The sequence below is a fragment of the Puntigrus tetrazona genome, chromosome 13 (genome assembly GCF_018831695.1).
Source record: "Puntigrus tetrazona isolate hp1 chromosome 13, ASM1883169v1, whole genome shotgun sequence".
Classification (NCBI taxonomy): domain Eukaryota; kingdom Metazoa; phylum Chordata; class Actinopteri; order Cypriniformes; family Cyprinidae; genus Puntigrus; species Puntigrus tetrazona.
In genome coordinates this window covers 19,227,216-19,247,596 of record NC_056711.1, presented here as the reverse complement: position 1 = coordinate 19,247,596, position 20,381 = coordinate 19,227,216, and the positions used below count along the sequence as shown (strand labels likewise).

Below are 20,381 nucleotides of genomic sequence, written 5' to 3'. Positions count from 1 at the left end.
GGCAAAAAGCTGGTGAAGACGTCATGTGACTATCATGTGACTAATATGTTTTTGGTCGGTTTTAACAGAAACATTTCGGCTATTTTCTGCGAACCAAACTGCGTGAATGGACAATATGGGAATCATACAAACATTCATATCAATACTTCTGCTTTCTCCTCAGATCACCATGTGGACAGGTGAAGTTATAAGCTCTGTTGCTATGTTAAGTTACTATGCTTTGTTTTTCATTCCTTCTCTTAAACAGGAAGTAATGCATCATTTAGATCAGTGGTTATCAACCCTGTTTCATCGGCACCCACCGCTCTGCACATTTTGCATGTCTCCTTTATCCGACACACACATCTGAGTCTCTTTCCTGATGAGCTGATGATCTGACTCAAGTGTGTGAATTAGGGAGACGTGCAAAATGTGCACAGCAGTGAATAAGTTTGAAAACCACAACAGTAGAAAACGATCTTAAAATGCATAAATTCATTGCGTTTATTAATTTGAAAATACTGTACTGCTTATTATTAATGAAACTGGTTTTTTTGTTTGTTTTAGACTACCAGACAGTAAATGTCCTGGCCTACACACGGATGACAGAGAATGGCTCCGTAGACCAGGCGGTGGTTGTTTTGGTGAATGATGCCCCGTTCGCATATTTCGACCAGGCAAATAAAACCTTTATCTTGCGTCCCAGTGCAAGCGCCGGCTTCTCCGTCTTAGAGAGCAGCGATCAGTCGTTCTGCATGTACGAGGTGCTAGCGGGATTTAACCGACAAACCGATTACCTGGAGAAATTCAAACAACAAACTAATTCATCAAAAGCGCTTTTGGGTAATCTGATCAGAATTACCGAAAAACATTACAGTATGTCTTTAGCTAAACACATAGGACCTCTTTAAGAGTCTAACTTGTCAGTTTTTACTGCTTCACACACAGTTTCTCAGCAGAAGAGGTCATTATATTTGGGATAACTCAAAGAGCACCACAAATATAAATATATATATATATATACATTTGAATTCTTTCTTTTTCCCCCCGCAGTACCTCCTTCAGTCAATGTGTATACTGAGTTTCCTCAACAGCAAGGAAAAGTAAACGTCCTTTATTGCCTCGCCACTGGGTTTTACCCTGCCGACATTGAAATAAACTTTTATCTAAATGGGCAGAGGTCCACCGCGAAAGCAGAGACCTCTGACTTAATGTACGGGGAAGACTGGAGCTTCAGAGTGTACAAGTATATGAACATCACCCCACAGCGTGGAGACAAGTATGCATGCGAAGTGAGACACAGCAGTATGGCTGAACCTAAAATGGCAGAGTGGAGTAAGTTACGTGTAAGGAAACGTGAAATATAACGTTTGTTCAAGTAGTAAATCATGTTTTTGACCTTTTTTGAAGGGCCTGAATTTTCAGCGTCCACATCCCATCTGTACTGGATCTGTGCGCTACTTCTCGGCATGCTGTTGGGAATCACGGTATCTGTCCTGATTGTAAGAAGAAAACAAGTATAATGGGGGAAAACCGAACTGCATGTTCATCTGAGCAAAGTACAGAACTCATTTAAGTAGATGCAATTTCTGTAAATCCATATTTGCCATTTTTATACCTGGTTTCACAGGCAAGACTGTAGTCCCAGGCAAAAAATAAAATAAAAATACATGTTTGAGTCGTTTTAGCTGAAACCAACATACACTGACATATCTTAAAATACGTCAGTGCCACGGATTTATAAGGCGTATTAAAAACAATCAAATAAACAAAACTAATCTAATCTAGGGACCATAGGTGGCATTTTTTAACTAAATATCTACAAATGTACTTTTTCCCCAACTTAATACATTATTGAACAAAAACCAATCAAATAAACAAAAATAAGCTAATCTAAACCCTGTCTGTAAAACCAGGTTTTTGTGTTTTTTGGTTACTTTAAAATAACCTACTGTCATATTTATATGAACTGCCTGCTCCAGAAAAATAAATGCATAAACGATAAATAAACAAACATTTTATTGCCTTATGCTTATTAAGTACGGTCACTCAGACATATGGGCCTATGACAGAGATGCAAACAAAGGGAAAAGAAGGTGAGGACACTGATAATATTCATATTGTTACCACACTATATGTCTAAAACCGTAATAAAGCACGCAAACAGTTAACATCTTATTGCAACATTTTACAAAAAATCAATCCTGCTATGAAAGATGAAGTGCTAAGCTATTTAAGAAAATATGCAGACCTCAAACATATTCAACATTACCCTTTTTTTCCGAGGTAAAGAATAAAGAAAATACTATGCAAAAGAAGTTTTTATTTATTTATAAAGGATCATCCTCATTGGATATCGTCCAAATCGAGTTTTCACTGTAAGTCGAGGAGAGTGTGTTTAGCCTCTTTAACTTAAATTTTAAGGCAAGAACCAGAGAGGGGTGTAGCAAATATAGCCTATATAATTACATTATAATATATTACAAATTGCAGCATTTATGTAACACTATTTTCATTTAAATGAAGGGGTGCACGTCCCATACCTAAACACCTGGTGGCAGCAAACCACAAAAATTTGGTTAGATCTTCCTCCAAACTTCAATACTTTTTAAAACCCTTATATATAAGATTTAGAAGACAAACGTCTTAAGCTGCAAAGCATGTGTTTATGTCTGATCGTACTTGTACAGTAGTGAGATTTTGATGGAATCCCCGCTTAGCGAATCGGTTCGACTGAATCGTTCGAAAGAATCGTTCTGAAAGAACGACTCGCGAATCGGTCATCACGAGTCCGCAGGCGCTCGGCGGCGCCTTCATGAAGAGGACAGGAGCATCTTTACCCGCTTCTGCAACAGTTCATCAAACATTTCCTCTCGGGCTTGTCTCCACGACTACTTGTCTGCACAGCTTGGATCCGTAAAACGCGCTCGAGGATTAAAAACGACCGAAACAAGAAGAAAATCCAGCGCTTTAATAAGAGACTCAGATACAGGAGGATGAAGTTATCATACATTTTTCTCCTGCTGAATTTCTTACCATTGTACGACTGTAATGATTCAGCGCAGGTGAGTATACACGTATGTTTATACTTATCTTGATGTGTGTCTAAAATAATAACTACCCTATGAATATGTAAATAATACATTATATTAGTACATTATATGTATTTTTGTATCGAAAGCAGTCTCAGCTGACAAACTTGGCATACAGTAGATACATGATTTTGAGTAAATATTGCATATTTTGTTTCATGAGTAGGTTACTGGGTTATTTACAAAACAATAATAGGTCTAAAATGTGCTCAAATTATGCAAGATTGTTTGTTTTACAGACTTTTCTTCCATCATTGACTTTTTGGCGCATTTTGGTTAACACAAGTGTCCTTTAAGGGACCATCAGTTGACATTTTTTTAAACTAAATGTCTACAAATCTACCTCTGTTTCAACTCAATCCATTTCTTTTTGGGTTTTGCTTGGTTTCGTTCCTCACGACGAACTCCTCTCGCAAAAGGCCAAAGCTCATGCAATCTAACCCGATGCCATCGATGGCGCGACTCCAAAGCGCTCGAAAGCGGCGATGTAAAGCTGTATCATTAAAGCTGTCAGATGCATTTTTGTATTTTATCCAGATTAGCGCCGCCTTTGTTGACCATGGCAGAGCGCTTGGTGAAATTGAAGGCCGATGCGTTTCCTCTCCCTCCTTAACGAGACTGCATTCGACCGCCATGAATAACATACAGGAGACCAGCGTTTTTGGACAGAGGTCGTGGAGACATCTGCCTAACAGCTTTCTGAAGAGCTGCCATCGAGCAGCCGAAGAGAAAAAGCGATTAGTCTCTTACATGTGGTTCCTGGAGAGGACCTAGAGCTCGCCCGCTGACCGAATGCGCGGCCCAAACGCATCTGGGGCGACATCGCTTCTGATAAATTGTTGCTGGAGTAATATTTGCGTTACTAAGGGCAGTCTGTCGTGTGCTGGCACGCCGGCCCGAGCTTTCATGTCATGCCCCACAGGAGTCCCCGTGCCTTAATGCATGACATCACCCGCAACATCTGGCCTTGATCATTCGCGTGTGCCGTTTTTCATTTTCATACAAAGCTAACGTTTAGCGGGAACGTTCCTCGCGACGTCCAATATCTCCTCCGTTCAGGGCGAACGTGTAATTTAGGGATAACCGCTTGCCGTCAAATTGTAACCAGGTGCTCGGATGCTTGTGCTTCTTTTTTCGCCTAAGGGTTGCATGGATAAGCACCGGGTGATGGGCGTGCTGCGTCAGATGGAGAAGTTTCTCAAAGGACAGGAGGTCCGATTCACGGAAGGCCTTCGCATTATGAAGTCCAAGCTCACCAACCTCCAAAACTCACTGTCCAAGCTCCCGCAAGCGGACCAGTCCTCACGTAAGCGACGTATACATGGATTTCTTCTCTCCTAGATGCACGTGTTTCTTTTGACTCGCTGACTCTCGCGGAGCAGGTGCGTGTGATGTGAGGGCACCGTAAAACGTACATCAAAGCGAAATATGAAAGATCCGCGGGCTGCTTCGGATTTGAGGCCAGCACCGTTATTGTTCTATAAAGACAACCGAAGCTATTGAGATGAAATGCACAATATAAACAGTTTAAGCTTAAACTGAACTGAATAAACTAGTGTAGGATATGCTATTTTTACGAATGATTGCTAAAAGACTACGGGAAATCGAGATAGAAAGACTAAAACGGTTTAATTTATTTTTTTTTTACGTGAACTGAAAGAGCTGAAAGTTTGAATTAAAAGGGCTAAAACGACATAAAATAAAGCTAAGTAAAAATATTAATGCATCCAAAATTAAGTTTTTTGTGTTCATAATACATGTGTGGGTACTGTATATTATATATATATATATATATATATATATATATATATATATATATATATATATATATATATATATATTTATTTATAACTAGTGTAGGATATACTATTTTTACGAATAATTGCTAAAAGACTACGGAAATCGAAATAGAAAGTTTAATTTACGGCATCAGAAATTATTATTTTTTAACGTGAGCTGAAAGTTTGAATTAAAAGGGCTAAAACTGACATAAAATAAAGCTAAATAGAAATATTATAAAATTTGTGTTGTGCAACGATTAGTCATGCATCCAAAATAAAGTTTTTTTGTGTACATAATATATGTGTGGGTACTGTATATTATATATATATATATATATATATATATATATATATATATATATATATATATATATAAATGTGTTATGTTTAAATATTAAATATATTTATGTGTAAAATTAATTATATGAATATCAATATGGAAATATTTTCAAAATATATACTGTAAGTGTGTGTCTTTATATATATGACAATTATACACAGCACACACATATAATTTATATATATATAACATAACAAAAGTACTAAAAAAGTAAACTAAAATTAAAATGGAAATTTACATGTTTTAAAAACACTCAAATAGTCTATAAATAACACTAAAAATTTATTTTTAAGAAAATAAATAATCAAAGTATTTAATAAATAAATGTAAGATTCTAAAAGCAAGCCTCTTTGCTTGGAAAATACATTTCAAAGTTTGTTAATAAATGTGTGGCTCGGTGTGCTTCAGTATTAATCATTCAGCTGAAAAACATTGAAAATGTATTCAGACATTTCCAGTGAACATAAAAACAAAATACTGATTGTTCTCAAACAGGTTTCCTGATGTTGGTTGGCTGTCAATGTTGCTGCATCAAGAACCCTAAACAGAGCATCGTTATTGTTTTTGCAAGCTAGTATAGGAGAAAATATTTAACCACTGAAATAAAAATAATAAAATACGGTGTCTCTCTAAAGTGTTTTTTGTAATCACGAAAATTAATTTTAAATTAAACTAGTCTTGAGTCAAACACTTTCTTATGTATTAGCGCTCTGCAGAAATGGGTTTGTTGAATGAAAGAGCTTGTGTCAGCTGGTCGACAAAACCAGTCAATAAAAAATTTGTTTTTGGAAAGTAATTCTTGCACGGAGGATTTATTAATCCTAATAAACGAGCCTCAGAATTCCAACAAATCAAAGATCTCTCGAATTCTGTTTGCATTTTATGAGCATGAAATGACTTCCTTCCTTTTAAAATGAGTGGTCTGGCTGCTTCTTCGGGTTTGGAAAGGAGTCTAAGCTCTCGATTAAGCTCAGCACCCTGCGGATGATGTGAACGGGTCGGATGTGTAGCTGTGTCATTTGGCCCGAGCTGCCGCTCAGTTCATGATCAAGAGTTACTTTGGCATTTGCAGCAGCCAGTGCTTGACAGGATAAAATTAAATAGATTCTTTTACAGACTTTAGATTTTAAAATCTAAATAGTGAAAAAAAAAAAAAAAAAAAAAAAAAAAAAAAAATATATATATATATATATATATATATATATATATATATATATATATATATATATATATATATATATATATATATATATATATATATATATAAAATATATAGTTTTTATTGATATTTAAAATATATATTTAACATTTTAGTAACGTGTTTTGGACTATAGTCTATAGTTTTCATTCATTTAAGTTCAGTTAATTTAGTGGAAAAGTTCAACTAACTGAGCGTAAGGAAAATGAGAAATATTGCTTTGGCAATAATTTTTATAAAATGTTTATTTTTAAGTGATTTTAGTGCAAAAAAGGTCTGAACTAAATGATTGCCTCAGCAATACATTTTCTTAAAAATATATATTGTTTATTTTAGAAAAGGTTTATTTATTTGATTACGTTATTTATTTATTTGTTCATTTATGTTTTGCTTACAAAAATTGTGGATTTAGCTAAGCCTTGAGAATTAAGAAGTTTTGATTTATTTTAAATCATTTTAGCATGTACAAAACTTTTTTTTTTGGTGCATGCACAGTAAAGTGGAATGTATATTAGTTAAGAATATAGAATTTCAATTTCATGCTTACTTCAATAAGCTATAAACAACCTACACGTAACGGGCCTAGTTTTTTTGTACGGTGCAAGTGGTATTGTTCGCCTATTCTTAAGCTGTCTGTATAAAATGAGGCATTTCCCATCTTTTCCCATGACAGTTCCCACATTCAGTAGCACATGCCTGCCTTCAAGCAAAATATCCCAGTGTTTAGCATGCTTCTGTCCCTCATGTAACCCTGCTCTACTCTGACATTCCCCTCTCTTTATGTCTCATGTCATCTTTAGCCCAATCCTCGTGTCCACCTCTGGTGGCGCCGGCCCACGGGAAGAAGTTCGGCTCAAAGTACTTGGTGGGTCACGAGGTCCATTTCACATGTTCTCAGGGTTATCGTATGACAGGAGCGGGAACACGCGTGTGCCAGGAGAACGGTACCTGGAGCGGAGTCAGCGTCGCATGTAAAGGTGGGTCAAAGGCTTCAAATTAATATGTATCATACACTATGTATCCTGTAAAACCACAACAAAAGGGAACTTCACTATATACTTTCCATATGTCAATGAGACCAGAAAAGGTGACTTAATTCAGCAAATTCATTCAAACAGGATAGAAATCAACAACTATCTTAATCAGGAACGAATCAAGCATCTGATTAATTCCAGAAAGAGTCACTCAATAACTCATGCATTCGATTGATTTAAAAGCAGACCGTTTATAATCCAGCTAAACAATTGGATGCCTTTTATGAGTACCTCATGATTCAATTGATTGATTCAAAAACAAGAATCTCACCCTTTTTGCAAAATGCTGATTCGTTCAGGAACGAATCAAGCATCTGATTAATTCTAGAAAGAGTCATTCAGTTAATCACGCATTCAGTTCATTTAAAAGCACACCTTTATCACGCAATTAAAAGTTTTTAATTAATTACAGAAAGAGTCACTCAATTAATCATGTATTCGATTTATTAAAAAATACACCTTTATCCTTCAAGGAAACAATTGGGTGCCTGTTGTGACTGACTTGTTGATTTAACCGATTCAATCAAAAACCTGTTTACATAATGCTGGTTAGTTCAGGAACGAATCAATCATCTGATTCATTCTGGAAAGAGTCACTCAATCAATCATGCATTCAGTTCATTCAAAAACACACTTTATCCTGTAAATAAACAATTGGGTGCCTTTTATGATTCATTGATTCAGTCGATTCATTCATTCATCCACAATGAAAAGTGAATTAAGTTAATCATGGAAAGGTGTTTCGAATTTTATAGTATAATACTCTTTTTTTAATGTTTGTATTTATGTACATAATGGTCTTTTACTGCAATACTGTGTTTTACTCGTTCTCAAGCTTCACTTGTGGTAAAAGATTTGATTCATCACAGACACACAAATGAAAGAACGCATTCGTAAGATTTGTTCGAAAATGAATTTGAGTAACTTTCGCGCAATTCAGCATTATTTTTGTTTTCCGCCATTATGATGCGAGAAACCCACCCAAAGGATTCAGTGAGTGAGTGAACTGTCCGAACGAATCGAATCAAATCGTCGCAAACCACTTCAATCGTTATTAGGTTAATAGCAATTTGCAAAACAGCTGACGGAACCACCCAACATTAACAAAATAGTACATGAAACAATTAATAAAATGTTTCACTTTGTCGCATTTCGTGCTTTCTCGCAATTTCTATTTTTTTATAGCGTTTCTAGCATTCTATCCAGAATTAGAAACTCAAAAAACAGAGAAAGCATCACCAAACACAGCCCACAGATTCTCTGCTTTGTAGCTGCTCTTCATGTAACTCTATCTGTGTTATTGAGCAGAATTCCTGGACGACCATTTTATTGTTGTACCGCGAGCTGGGTAATCTGAAATCTCATTCAGGGTGACAGTACCGAGATAAAGCCTGAATACCGGCGCTTGTGAAAGAAAGCGACTGTGAACGCCACAGCTAGCAAAACCAGCACTGCGCACACAGGCAGAAAGATAAGGAGCTCTGAAGAAAGAGAGGCATTCTTCACTCTTGAGCTGCACTGAATGAAGCTCTCGTTAAAGAAGCATTAAATGTCCCGAAACGCAGAGAAACACCTGTACTTGCATTCCTGTCCGCGGTGCGTCTCGATGGCCTGCGACTGGCTACTGTAAAAAGAGCCAGAATTCATAGCTCAAGTTTCAGCTCGGACCGCAAATACACTCGCGCTCGAAAGATACCCTCGACTGAACTCATGTTTCTCATGATCTCGAAAAAATGTTTGACCTAAAAGCTTGTGCTATGACTTTTAAAGCTAAAATTAAAACCAAAAACTTTATTTAAAAAGAAATATATATATATAAAGCAGTGTTGTTTTAGTATAATTTTTACATTTAAAATATAGTATTTGTTTCACTAATTTTCATGTGCCTCAATTTTTATTGTATATATTTCTGTTTAGCTTTATTAGTATTATTTATATTATATATATATATATATATATATATATATATATAATAAATAAAAATAATATATATATATATATATATATATATATATATATATATATATATATATATATATATATATATATATTTTTTTTTTTTTTTAATACCTTGTATTTTAAGACATTTTATACTTCAGTTTGTTGCCAGTGCAACAAAATATTCACTCATAATACTTCATTTTTGTTCATTAAGATATAGCAGAGATAAAACATTTTTATGTTTTAATTGTGTTAATTAAAAATAACACCGGTTTAAACTTCATTTAGGGGATGAAATAAGCACAAAAATAAGTGAACCAAAATAAAACAGAAAAAACATTTTAATTACTTTACATAAAAATGAATAAAATTAGTAATAATTTAGCAGAAAATCAAGGTCTCGCTTTATAATAAGGTAAAATAATGATGTTCTAACTAACAATTATTAATACTGTAACAAATTTATATTATTAATGTTGGTTAAAAAAAATGTCTGAAACCAGTGTTACGTATGAATCATGTGTATGTAAATTATAATAATATTAATATTGAATCAATCAATCGATAAAAAAGTTCTGACCCAAAATGAAAATGTTGATTACAATTTCTTTTAATCCGTTTTATTTCCCACTCCAAAGAAAATCCCCCAAAATCTTCAACGATGTTCAAAGGCATCCCAGGATCACATCTTCGATACTTCACTATTACTCTAAAATGAGAAAAACAGAGTCGTCCAAACCGATAGCGTAGCTCAATCTGTGTTTTGTACGAAGTCTCAGAGGTCAGAGGTTAAGCTCACGCACACATCTCATTAAGCCGGCCCATGGTCTGATAGCACGCAACTATGCTAAGCACGCTATTGATGACTTCCTTTAATATCGCTGCTGGCAGCATTCGGGACATTCCATGTGGTACAGTGGGACGGGGCGAGCGTGTGTCTGAAAGGGGCGTGTGTTCAGGTTTAAAGCCTGCACAGATGGTGTAATGTCTCCGTTTCTGCAGGCGGGGTGAGTCCGTCTATTTTGAGAGATTTGAGGCACGAAAGCACCTTTCAGAGCTGGCGAAAAAACATAACTACGTTCGTGGAGTTTTGAAACATTCTGGGGACTGAAGAGAACCTTTTACATTCTCGCACTTAAGCTTCCTGGGAAAGAAAATAAACAGGAGAGGGATCGCGAGCGCCGTTGTCGAAGAAGCATTCCTTTGGCCCGGAAAGCCAAGACGCTTGATTCCAAACCTCCTTCTTTCTCGTTCGCTCTCAGTGTCTTTCTGCTTAAATTTCCTCAGGTCTGAGGTTTTCCGCATCTCGAGGAAACTGCTGTGGATTTCTTTTAACGCTGGCTTTTCCCTGTGGAAAATGTTCCAGGTGCGATACGAGTTCAACCTGCGGCAAACGAAGAAAGTCATTTGGACTCATCTCACCTAAAACCTTCACATGACGCGCATAAGAGCATAAAATAAAGACTTTGTTACAGAGAAGATGGCAATTGCAATAAAAAATTAAAAAGTCCAGGCACATAATGGTAGTGAGAATTTGTGTCTAAATTCAAAACATCTTAATGGTACTAAAACGGGCAATATTTATTCATGGCAAATATATTTTATTTAATTTTAATTTATTAAACTTTATATTTTAGGGTCATATTTAACATTTTTCACCCCGAAAAGAAAAAGTAATAATAATAATAATAATAATAATAATGCATTTTGGCACATCACTCCTTTTTAATCTCTGTAATGTGAAATATATATTTATACTTATTTATATTTCTTTTTCTTTTTTTTTTATCCATAATAGGAATGATCTTCCCTTAAATGCAATTCCTTTCAACTATCTTCACATTAATGTCATTGCCAACTAGCACTTTAAAAACGTACTTTTGTTCATTAAAACATAGCGGAGACCAAATATAAATATTAAATGTAAAAAAAACGCGCACTATGCTGTAAAAAATGTCATTTGTAGCAATCAAGTGATTTAAACCAAAACTAAACAAAGCTGTAAGTAGAAATATAAAAAGTAATAAAAAATATAAATGCGCATACTGAAACTAAATAATAAATAAAAAGTAATAAATAATATTAATATATATTTTTTTAAAATCAGCATTTGATGCTGTATCTGTATAACTAATATATATATATATATATATATATATATATATAATAACATTTTATTTATTTATTTTATATTTATCACAATGTATTAATCAGAAAAAAATTTATTACACTTGATTTAACTTCGTATATAATTTTGGACAGTGATATAATTCCACAATGATATAAACCGAACAATCTTGAGAATATTTTTGAAAACATTTACATATCATCCAAACCAGATACCATACCATTACACCCTACGTACATCACTACTCTTTTATTACAGAAACGACCACAAATCAAATCAAAAGAAAGGGGTTTCAGGGATCATTACATCAGCCCTTCAGGGATCCCAGCCTTAACACGCGAGCATGTGTTAACGTTTCTTCCGTCCGCGGGCCTCGCCGTCCATTACCGATATTTACAGCAACGGCAGTAAACTCTCACCCAGAGCAGATGGAGGTCTGACAGATGCTGGGCGGCACAGTAGCTGTTGTAAACCTCACAAGCGACAGGCATCGTCTGAGAGAAGCCGCTCAACCTTCCCTTCCTCCGTTTTTTCGAAGCTCCATTGTTAGCATTCCAGCGGATCCGTTTCATTTTACTGTGCCACTCTGTACAGGAAACAGGGAAGAATGTGGGGCTCGTTTAATTCCTTCGACCGTTCAGGTGCTTTCCCTGGACACATAATCCTCAGCTCTGTACAGACACAGAGAGCAATAATCTGGGACATTTCAACTATTTCTTTCATTCGCTTTAATTAGACAGCGTTCCAGATGATACGGATAGCGGCTTCACAAAACACAAGCATTGAGGGGGAATCTCATGAAACCTGATATGTTTGGGTCATTTTCACCCTTAAAAAAAAAAAAAAAAAAAAAAAAAAAAAAAACGTTTTGTTTTTTGCTTTGTGACATTACTTTTATGACAGCCCTCCAAAAAATACATTAAAATAAAATACAATAAAATTTATGGTAAAAAAAAATAAATAAATAAGTATTTTACTTGCTTCTGTTTATATTAAATTAAATCATTGATTTAAGTTGAATTAAAAAAAAAAAACTACAACACTGTATTGCTTTTTACAGTTATAAAAGCCTTGTTTATTTTGTGTTTAATAAAAATAAAGAATAATTAATATCATAATTCACTATCTATAAAAATAAACATTTTACTTATAGATTGTTAATAATTATTGTATTTTCCTATTACAGTAAAAATTACTACTTGCAAATTTATGCACATTGCACTGTATAGTCTTTTATTTATGTTACATTAAATCAATTTAAAGCTGGTTAAAATTATTGTATTACATTTATTACTGCAATTCTAATAAAATATTACTCTAAAATAATTACAATCATCTAAATAAATAAGAAAAAAAAAAAACAAAGCACGAGTTCATTAGGGTTACGATTTCTGTATGTCAGATGTTTTAAGTTGCAGCATTAAGCATGCATTTATTTGGGACGATTTGCCTTGGATCAAACACCGTAAGGCTGTTGTGTTTCACGCAGATGTGAGCGTGTGCTCCAGTAACCCGTGTCAGAACGGCGGCACCTGTGTGGAGACTCTGAACCAGTACAAGTGCACCTGTCCACACAACTGGAGCGGCAGTCAGTGTCAGTACCAGACGCAGACAGGTCTGTGCTCCTTTCATCTCTACTGTTTGCGTGAAACATGTCGGCTAGGGGTGGGCGACATCAATAAACATCATAACCCACGATTGCTTTTCATGGTCGATTTTTAAGGGCATAACCCAAAAATGAAATTCAGCTGTTTAAATTACCAGCCGGTTTTGGGGAAAGTTACATAAAGCAACGTAAAGCAATTTATGCCAAACAACGTGGATTTTTGAAATCATTACAAAAAACACGCCCCTATTTTGAAAAGTCCGAATGTAACCATGGCAACGACGATCGCGGAAACAAGCGAAGAACGCTGCGTTCACATCCAATTATTTTTCTACTTAAAATACAGTTGTTGGTTTTTTTTTTACTCTAAATTCTTGATGTAAACTAAAAATAATCATTTCATAAATTTCAAGCAAAAAAAAAAAAAAAAAAAAAAAAAAGATTGTGTATTTTCCTCATTTGGGTTGGGTCGGCTTCTTTATTGCTTTTCTGTTGAAAAAAAAAAAATAAAAATCAGCATGTTTTGAAGCTTGGCTGCCGGTTTGAGCTGGTTTAAGCTGGTCCTGTGCTCATGATCAGCAGCCGTGCTTCAAAACATATGCTGATTTTTCAACAGGGTTGTTTTTGACGTCGCGTTTTTTTATTTTTGGCAAATGTAAAAGCCATTTCATCCGCACCCAAAGTAAAATTAATAAAGACATGTCAGTAAAGTAGAGGGCCTTTAAACCGTGTCGATGTTCTGGATTGCATTAAAAATAGGACACAGGAGAAGAAACAAAAAAAAACAAAAAAAAAAAAAAAGTTATGTTTTTGATTTATTAGTATGGTTTAGTAAGCGCTTGCAATAAATGGCAAAACAAAGTACACTTAAAGTATTAATTGAATTTAAAGAATGTAAAAGTTTTTAATTTAGTTTTTAAACATGCATGTTTAAATGTAGCTAATTGGTTTATAAACAATTACCCTAAAAAAAAATTAAAAAAGTCGTTATTTTTCTGTGTAACTACCTTTACTTATAAAGCAAGAAGCTGTGGTTTACAGTGAATTTATAAGAGCTAGGCACGACTCGAAGTGCAAATAAAGTGCAATGACGTGAATAAAAGCATCATGCAGTTCCTTTAGAAACGGTTGTGGTTGAAACGCAGTAGCATCAACAAAGGTGTATGTCACAACAGCTTCGAACATGGCTCAACCAATCACAATCAAGGACCAGAGCTATCCGTTTTGTAATGGAAAAAAAACTCAATACTCGTAAAGTGCTACCCTCAAGACTGTTTCCAACATCCCTTGATTATTAGATCTTCTCCAGGCTAACGGTACGAAACAATCGGATCAGAATCACAGTCAAACGAAACCCGTGACAGAAAAGGCCCAAAATGCTTTCGCGATTCCTAAAGCGCGACGCGCTCCACCTTTAACCCCCGCGTTCCGGCCTGTAAATGAAAGCGCGCGTGCGAATGTTTGTCGTTCGTGGGAGGTCGAGCCATTTCCTCTCTCTGTCTCCGCCAGCGCCTCCGGAGTGGAGCGTCATGAACGACCCGGCCTTCAGCCGCAAGCCTCGCTGTGCCAAAGTGGACCGAGCTCAGCACTGCAGCTGCGACGCCGGCTTCCACATGAGCGGCACCTCGGACAACAGCATCTGTCAGGGTGGGTCCGGCATCCCGCCATGCATGAAAGTGCCCCTGTTACGCTTATGAAAGGGTTATATTATGGTTTTGGGATCCCCAACAAGTTAGCCGTGCATGCAAGGTCAAAAAAAACACTTCTAACATGCGTTCATTTTAGCCTTACTTGCTCAACGATGCCCAAATGATTCATTTAACAATTAAATTTTTCCAAACCTTCCTCTGCGTGACATATTCCACTCTGATTGGTCGATTGGCGTTCGTGAGCACAGCGCCGCTTTTCGTTCAGCATTAAACCCATTTAAACTCCATTTTTTATTGTTTAAACCGGTGCGAAAAGATGATCAACGTTGCTAATGTCAGCATGAAATGGCTTGAGATTCGTTTAAAAACGACTCGTGCCAACGATTCAGAGTCGAACTCTTCAGAGGGAGTATAACTTTCAGATTTTAAACTCTGCAGGATGTTTTCATTCACTTAGAGCTACGTTGCACGTTGCATGAAAGATCATTTTCAAAAAAATCAATAATGAGGCACTTTAAAGCAATAACCCGCTGGAGGCTGTTCATTACCAGTACATGCTAAATGCATTTAAAACAGCAATTATAAGATGACACTTAATAAGACCTACTTTTTCATGTCAGATCAGGTTAAATTACTCAGAGATTTTCAAACTTTCTTTTTTTTTTTTAAATCAGCAAAACCAAGACCTTTTTAATATCAGTTAATTGTTTTAAGAATTTCATGTTCACAGTTGGTCATGTGACATGTAGGTACACAATTTTTTTTTTTATCGTTTTCTTTTTATTTATTTGGCATTGTTTATTAATGATGGAGTTCATTTTTAGCCTCTTCATCAAGAGTCTGGCTTTTTACAGTAGGGTTCAACAGGGCTAAACACACAATTATATGGCACTTTTTTTTTTTTTTTTTTTACAAATTTTAAGTTTTGTTAAAGGCAATTAAATGATTTTTTTTTTCAAGGCACATGATAATAAATAACAGATTTTTTTATTTTATTGACATGACAGTTTGATTCAGTTTGATTCTAAACAACTTATTTCAAATCACGATATTAATCGCGTCATATAATGTAAAAATGCATTTATCGTTACATCTATAAAGCCATGTTAAATTATTATGGGATCTCTTTCGATTCTTTTCCATTCTTCTCTTTTAAAATATATATATATTTTTCTGTATTTTCTTTTTTACAGATTGATTTAGATAAGACTTGTATTTGTATAAATGTATGATTTTTAAACAAAAGAAAGCACTTGATTTATCATTTATTTATTTTTTGCTGTGCATCTTCAATTCTGCATATATGTGACCCTGGACCACAAAACCAGCCTTAAGTGTACATTTTTCAAAAGTGACATTTATAGAATATCTGAAAGCTGAATAAATATGATTTCCATTGATGTATTGTTTGTTAGGGTAGGACATTATAAAATATTTTGTGTGTGTGTGTTATATATATATACACACACACATATATAATAAAGAAATTATTATAATAAAGAAATATTAATGTAAAATATAAATGTAATACAATATTAGAAATGTATATATATATTAAATATTATTATTATATTATTATATATATATTATTATATATATATATATATATATATATATATATATATATATATATATATATATATATTAATATTAATATTATTAAATATTATAGAAATCATTATATAATTTATAGTTTATATTATAAATTATTATATATTATATATAAATATATTTATATTTTTGTCTATTTTATTATAATTTGTATTCTAAAATTATATAAATAAATCAAAATGTTGAAATAAATCCAAAGTTGTCCAAATGAAGTCTTTAGCAATGCATAATGCTAATCAAAAATGAAGTTTTTATATATTTACTGTATGAAATGTACAAAATATCTTCATGCAACTTTTTTTTGGCACAAAAGAAAAATGTATAACTCCGACCCATACAATGCATTTGCAATTGCTAGAAATATACTTATGACTGGTTTTACGGTCACATACGAGAAGTTCGGAGAAGATTTTCCTTAAGGTGTGCCTTCAGCCCCGTCGTAGCCTGTATTTTATTTCGGTCACCGTCTCTTGTCATGTAATCACACGTTGTGCCCAGATGTGAATGAATGCGAGGTGTATAAGGCTGACCGTGGAGGGCCTCTGTGTGGCCATGCCTGTGTAAACGTCCCGGGATCGTACCACTGCTCCTGTCCCACCGGATACAAGCTGCTCGCCGATTCAAGAAGCTGTGAGGGTGAGTCTTAAAAAAAAGGGCTTGAGAATAGTAGTGTTTTACAGCCTGATGTCACAGTCAGGACAGTAATAGTTCAACTAAAAATAAACATTTTTTACTCACCCCCACGCCGTTCCAAACCCCTATGACGTCTTTGCTGAAAGGCCGGCTATTTTTAATGGCTTGGATGCGAATCTGAAAAAGCGACAGGCAGGACATGCTCTGTGAAAGTCATTTGGACACCTTACAAAGACCTGCGGGGGTAAATGAAGACAAATAGTGAGGATGTGGAAGAGAGTCTGGTTTTGGCTGATCATCCAATCGGCGTTGATATGAATCAATATAAAGCGAAAATAATCATTTCAGTGTAGCATTAATATGGACTCATCCCTAATTTTTATGTAGTGTAGGACTGATAAGTTAGTTGTATTTTTAAATTTAAGGCTCCTTTTTCTGTCTCTATCCTGCAATGTGAAGCAAAAAATAAAACCATTCTGATATAAACTTCAAATAAAATTGTAAATAAAATTCACAAAATATGATTTTCTAAGACTTAATAATTTCAAATAAAATAGTATAAAGTAATCTGTATTTTCTTCCACCTGTCTAATGAAATGTTATAGAAAATTTTAATGAAAATAATAAAAAAGAAAAAAAAAAAAAAAATTTATATATGTATATATATATTTTCTGCCAAGTGGAGGAAATTTGGCTTTAATACAGGAGTTAACTATGGTGTTTATAGAACAGATGCTTTTAATAATAATAATAATAATTTAAAATTATAAATAAAATAGAAAATTTTATTTATCATATGCAATAAGCAATTTTAAACACCTGATAAATGAAAATATAAAATTCAATTAAAAAGCACTGGGCAGGTGGGAGAAATGTGATTTAATTATAAAATAGACTAGAACCAAGATAGCAATATACAGACGTGGACAACTGCTGGTACCCTTCGGTCAATAAAAGAAAAACTCACAATGGTAACTCATGGAACAGGCCCGGACAAAAATGATCGTACCCCTAACCTAATATTTTGTTGCACAACATTTGAGGCAATCAAACGATTCCTGTAACCGTGAATTAGACTTCTGCACCTCTCAGCAGGTATTTTGGCCCACTCCTCATGAGCAAACTGCTCCAGTTGTGTCCGGTTTGAAGGGCACCTTTTCCAGACTGCATGTTTCAGCTCCTTCCAAAGATGCTCAATAGGATTGAGGTCAGGGCTCATAGAAGGACACTTTAGAGTAGTCCAATAGTTTTCCTCTTAGCCATTCTTGGTTGTTTTTCGCTGTGTGTTTTGGGTCAGTGTCCTGGTGCGAGACCCATGACCTGCGACCGAGACCAAGCTTTCTGACACTGGCCAGGACATTTCTCTCTGGATTCCCTTGATAGTCTTAAGATTTCATTGTACCAAAGCAGCCCCAGTAGTAATGTTTCACAGTAGGGAGAGTGTTCATTTTTCCATCTAGAGCTGATGTGCCTTGGCAAAAAGTTCAATGTTTGTCTCATCTGTCCGTAGGACATTCTCCCAGAAGTTTTGCGGCTCGTCATATTTTTTTGTGATTTGTTTTCAACAATGGTGCCCTCCTTGGTCGTCTCCCATGTGGTCCACTTTGGCTCAAACGTCGTTGGATGGTGCGATCTGACACTGACCTTGGGTCTCTTTAGAAGTCTTTCTGGGCTCTTTTGTTACCATTACGATTATCCGTCTCTTTGATTTGTCATCAATTTTCCTCCTGCGGCCACATCCAGAGAGGTTAGCTACAGCAGTCCCATGGATCTTAAATTTCTGAATAATGTAGTCGTAGGAACATCTAGCTGCTTGGAGACGGTCTTATAGCCTTCACCTTCAACATGCTTGTCTAAAATTTTCTTTCTAACCTCCTGAAACAACTCTTTCCTTCACTTCCTCTGGTCCATGTCAAGTGTGGTATACACCATAATCACCAAACAACACAGCGACTACCTGGAGCCATATATATAGGCCTCTACTGACTGATTACAAGATTGTAGACACCTGTGATGCTAATTAGTGGACACACCTTGTCTCTTTGGTCACATTTTTTTCAGTCTTTTCTAGGGGTACCATTACTTTTGTCCAGGCCTGTTCCATGAGTTTATTTTTTTTAGCGAATGGTTGAAAAGCAACGCCTGACTTTCATTGGTTAACATTCATAGAATTTTTATTTATCATTACTTTTGTCAATTATTTCTGTGGCCATTGTGAGTTTTTCTTTCATTGGCCGAAGGGTACTGACAATTTTGTCCACGTCTGTATACACAAAAAAAATGCATATGACTTGCACCAATTTGCATGTAATGCTACGGAGTGTTGGGTGACATTGGATGACAGTGTTGGTTTCTTAAATTTTTTAAAGACACAAAACAAGTACAGTATATTGTATGTATATCAAGCGTTTTAACACAGGTGATCTCACGCATAAATCCAGCCATGAACACTTAAAGTGCAAACAAACAGTCTCTCTATCGCTCTGTTATTCCTCCCCTCTCCGACTGTAATGTGTCCCTCTCCTCCGGGCGCTCCAGATGTGGATGAATGTCTTACACAACAGCACAACTGCAGCCGTGGCACCACCTGTATCAACACCGGAGGAGCTTTCCAGTGCGTTAACCCCGAGTGTCCGCGCTCGCACGGCAACGTCAGCTACGTCAAGACATCACCTTTGTGAGTGATGACCTACTGCATGCCACTCCGGCCGAAGCTGCTTTACAGACCAGTCACGTTCTCCTCACAGGAGACTATAGAGCGGGGCGCTAAATGCATGCACAAATATTGGCTAAAACAGACACGTTTTAATGAGACGAAACCTATTTAATGCATAATGGTAGTTTTAACCGTGATAAAAGATAATCATAAAGAAAACATATATGGGGTGAAATCATAATTGTGGAATAAATGTTTGAATTTTTTGATATGCCAAGTTGTTATTATAAGATAAAAATACAATTATGACAAATCAGTTTATTAATTAAATATTGCATAAATTATTAATAGCGCTGTCAAATTATGAATCGCATCCAAAATAAGTTTTGTTTGCATAATGTATGTGTTTTCTGTATTATACATACATCAATACACACACTTGAAGTATATATTTGGAAAATATTCACATTTATTTACATGTCTATATTTCTATCATTTATATTATAAATATATTTAATATATAACCAACCTATTTTTCTGGAATATAAACGTAATAAATATAGACGGCACAGACACATATATTATGTAAACTCAAACATTTATTTCGGATGTGATTAATCATGATTAAGCAGCCCTAATTATAAGTTAGGAATATAAATTTGTAAATAAATAAGTAAATGTATATGTATTAATTAATTTTTTTGTATTTTTGGTAACATTTTACAATAAGGTG

The 20,381-nt window shown here is 35.0% G+C and overlaps 2 protein-coding genes across 3 annotated transcripts in view; both read left to right on the top strand.

Annotated features, from left to right (window-relative positions):
- Positions 1-18: 18 nt before the first annotated feature.
- Positions 19-1,993, top strand: zmp:0000001138 (uncharacterized protein LOC100002901 homolog). The gene is made up of 4 exons (XM_043256196.1): positions 19-179; positions 547-822; positions 1,033-1,314; positions 1,390-1,993. Exons 1-4 carry the CDS (start codon positions 107-109, stop codon positions 1,500-1,502), a joined length of 744 nt encoding a protein of 247 aa, XP_043112131.1. The 5' UTR covers positions 19-106; the 3' UTR covers positions 1,503-1,993.
- Positions 1,994-2,749: 756 nt separating this feature from the next.
- The window catches only part of LOC122357016 (fibulin-7), a 22,792-nt gene continuing 5,160 nt past the window's right edge, over positions 2,750-20,381 (top strand). The window contains exons 1-7 of one of the 2 annotated variants that reach the window (XM_043256190.1): positions 2,755-3,044; positions 4,215-4,377; positions 7,191-7,367; positions 12,983-13,108; positions 14,609-14,746; positions 16,858-16,995; positions 19,531-19,669. In XM_043256190.1, coding sequence (XP_043112125.1) covers positions 2,976-3,044; positions 4,215-4,377; positions 7,191-7,367; positions 12,983-13,108; positions 14,609-14,746; positions 16,858-16,995; positions 19,531-19,669 — 950 coding nt within the window. In that variant the 5' untranslated portion in view covers positions 2,755-2,975. Of the gene's footprint in view, positions 3,045-4,214; positions 4,378-7,190; positions 7,368-12,982; positions 13,109-14,608; positions 14,747-16,857; positions 16,996-19,530; positions 19,670-20,381 lie in introns of both variants that reach the window. The other variant, XM_043256191.1, reaches the window with a different exon arrangement.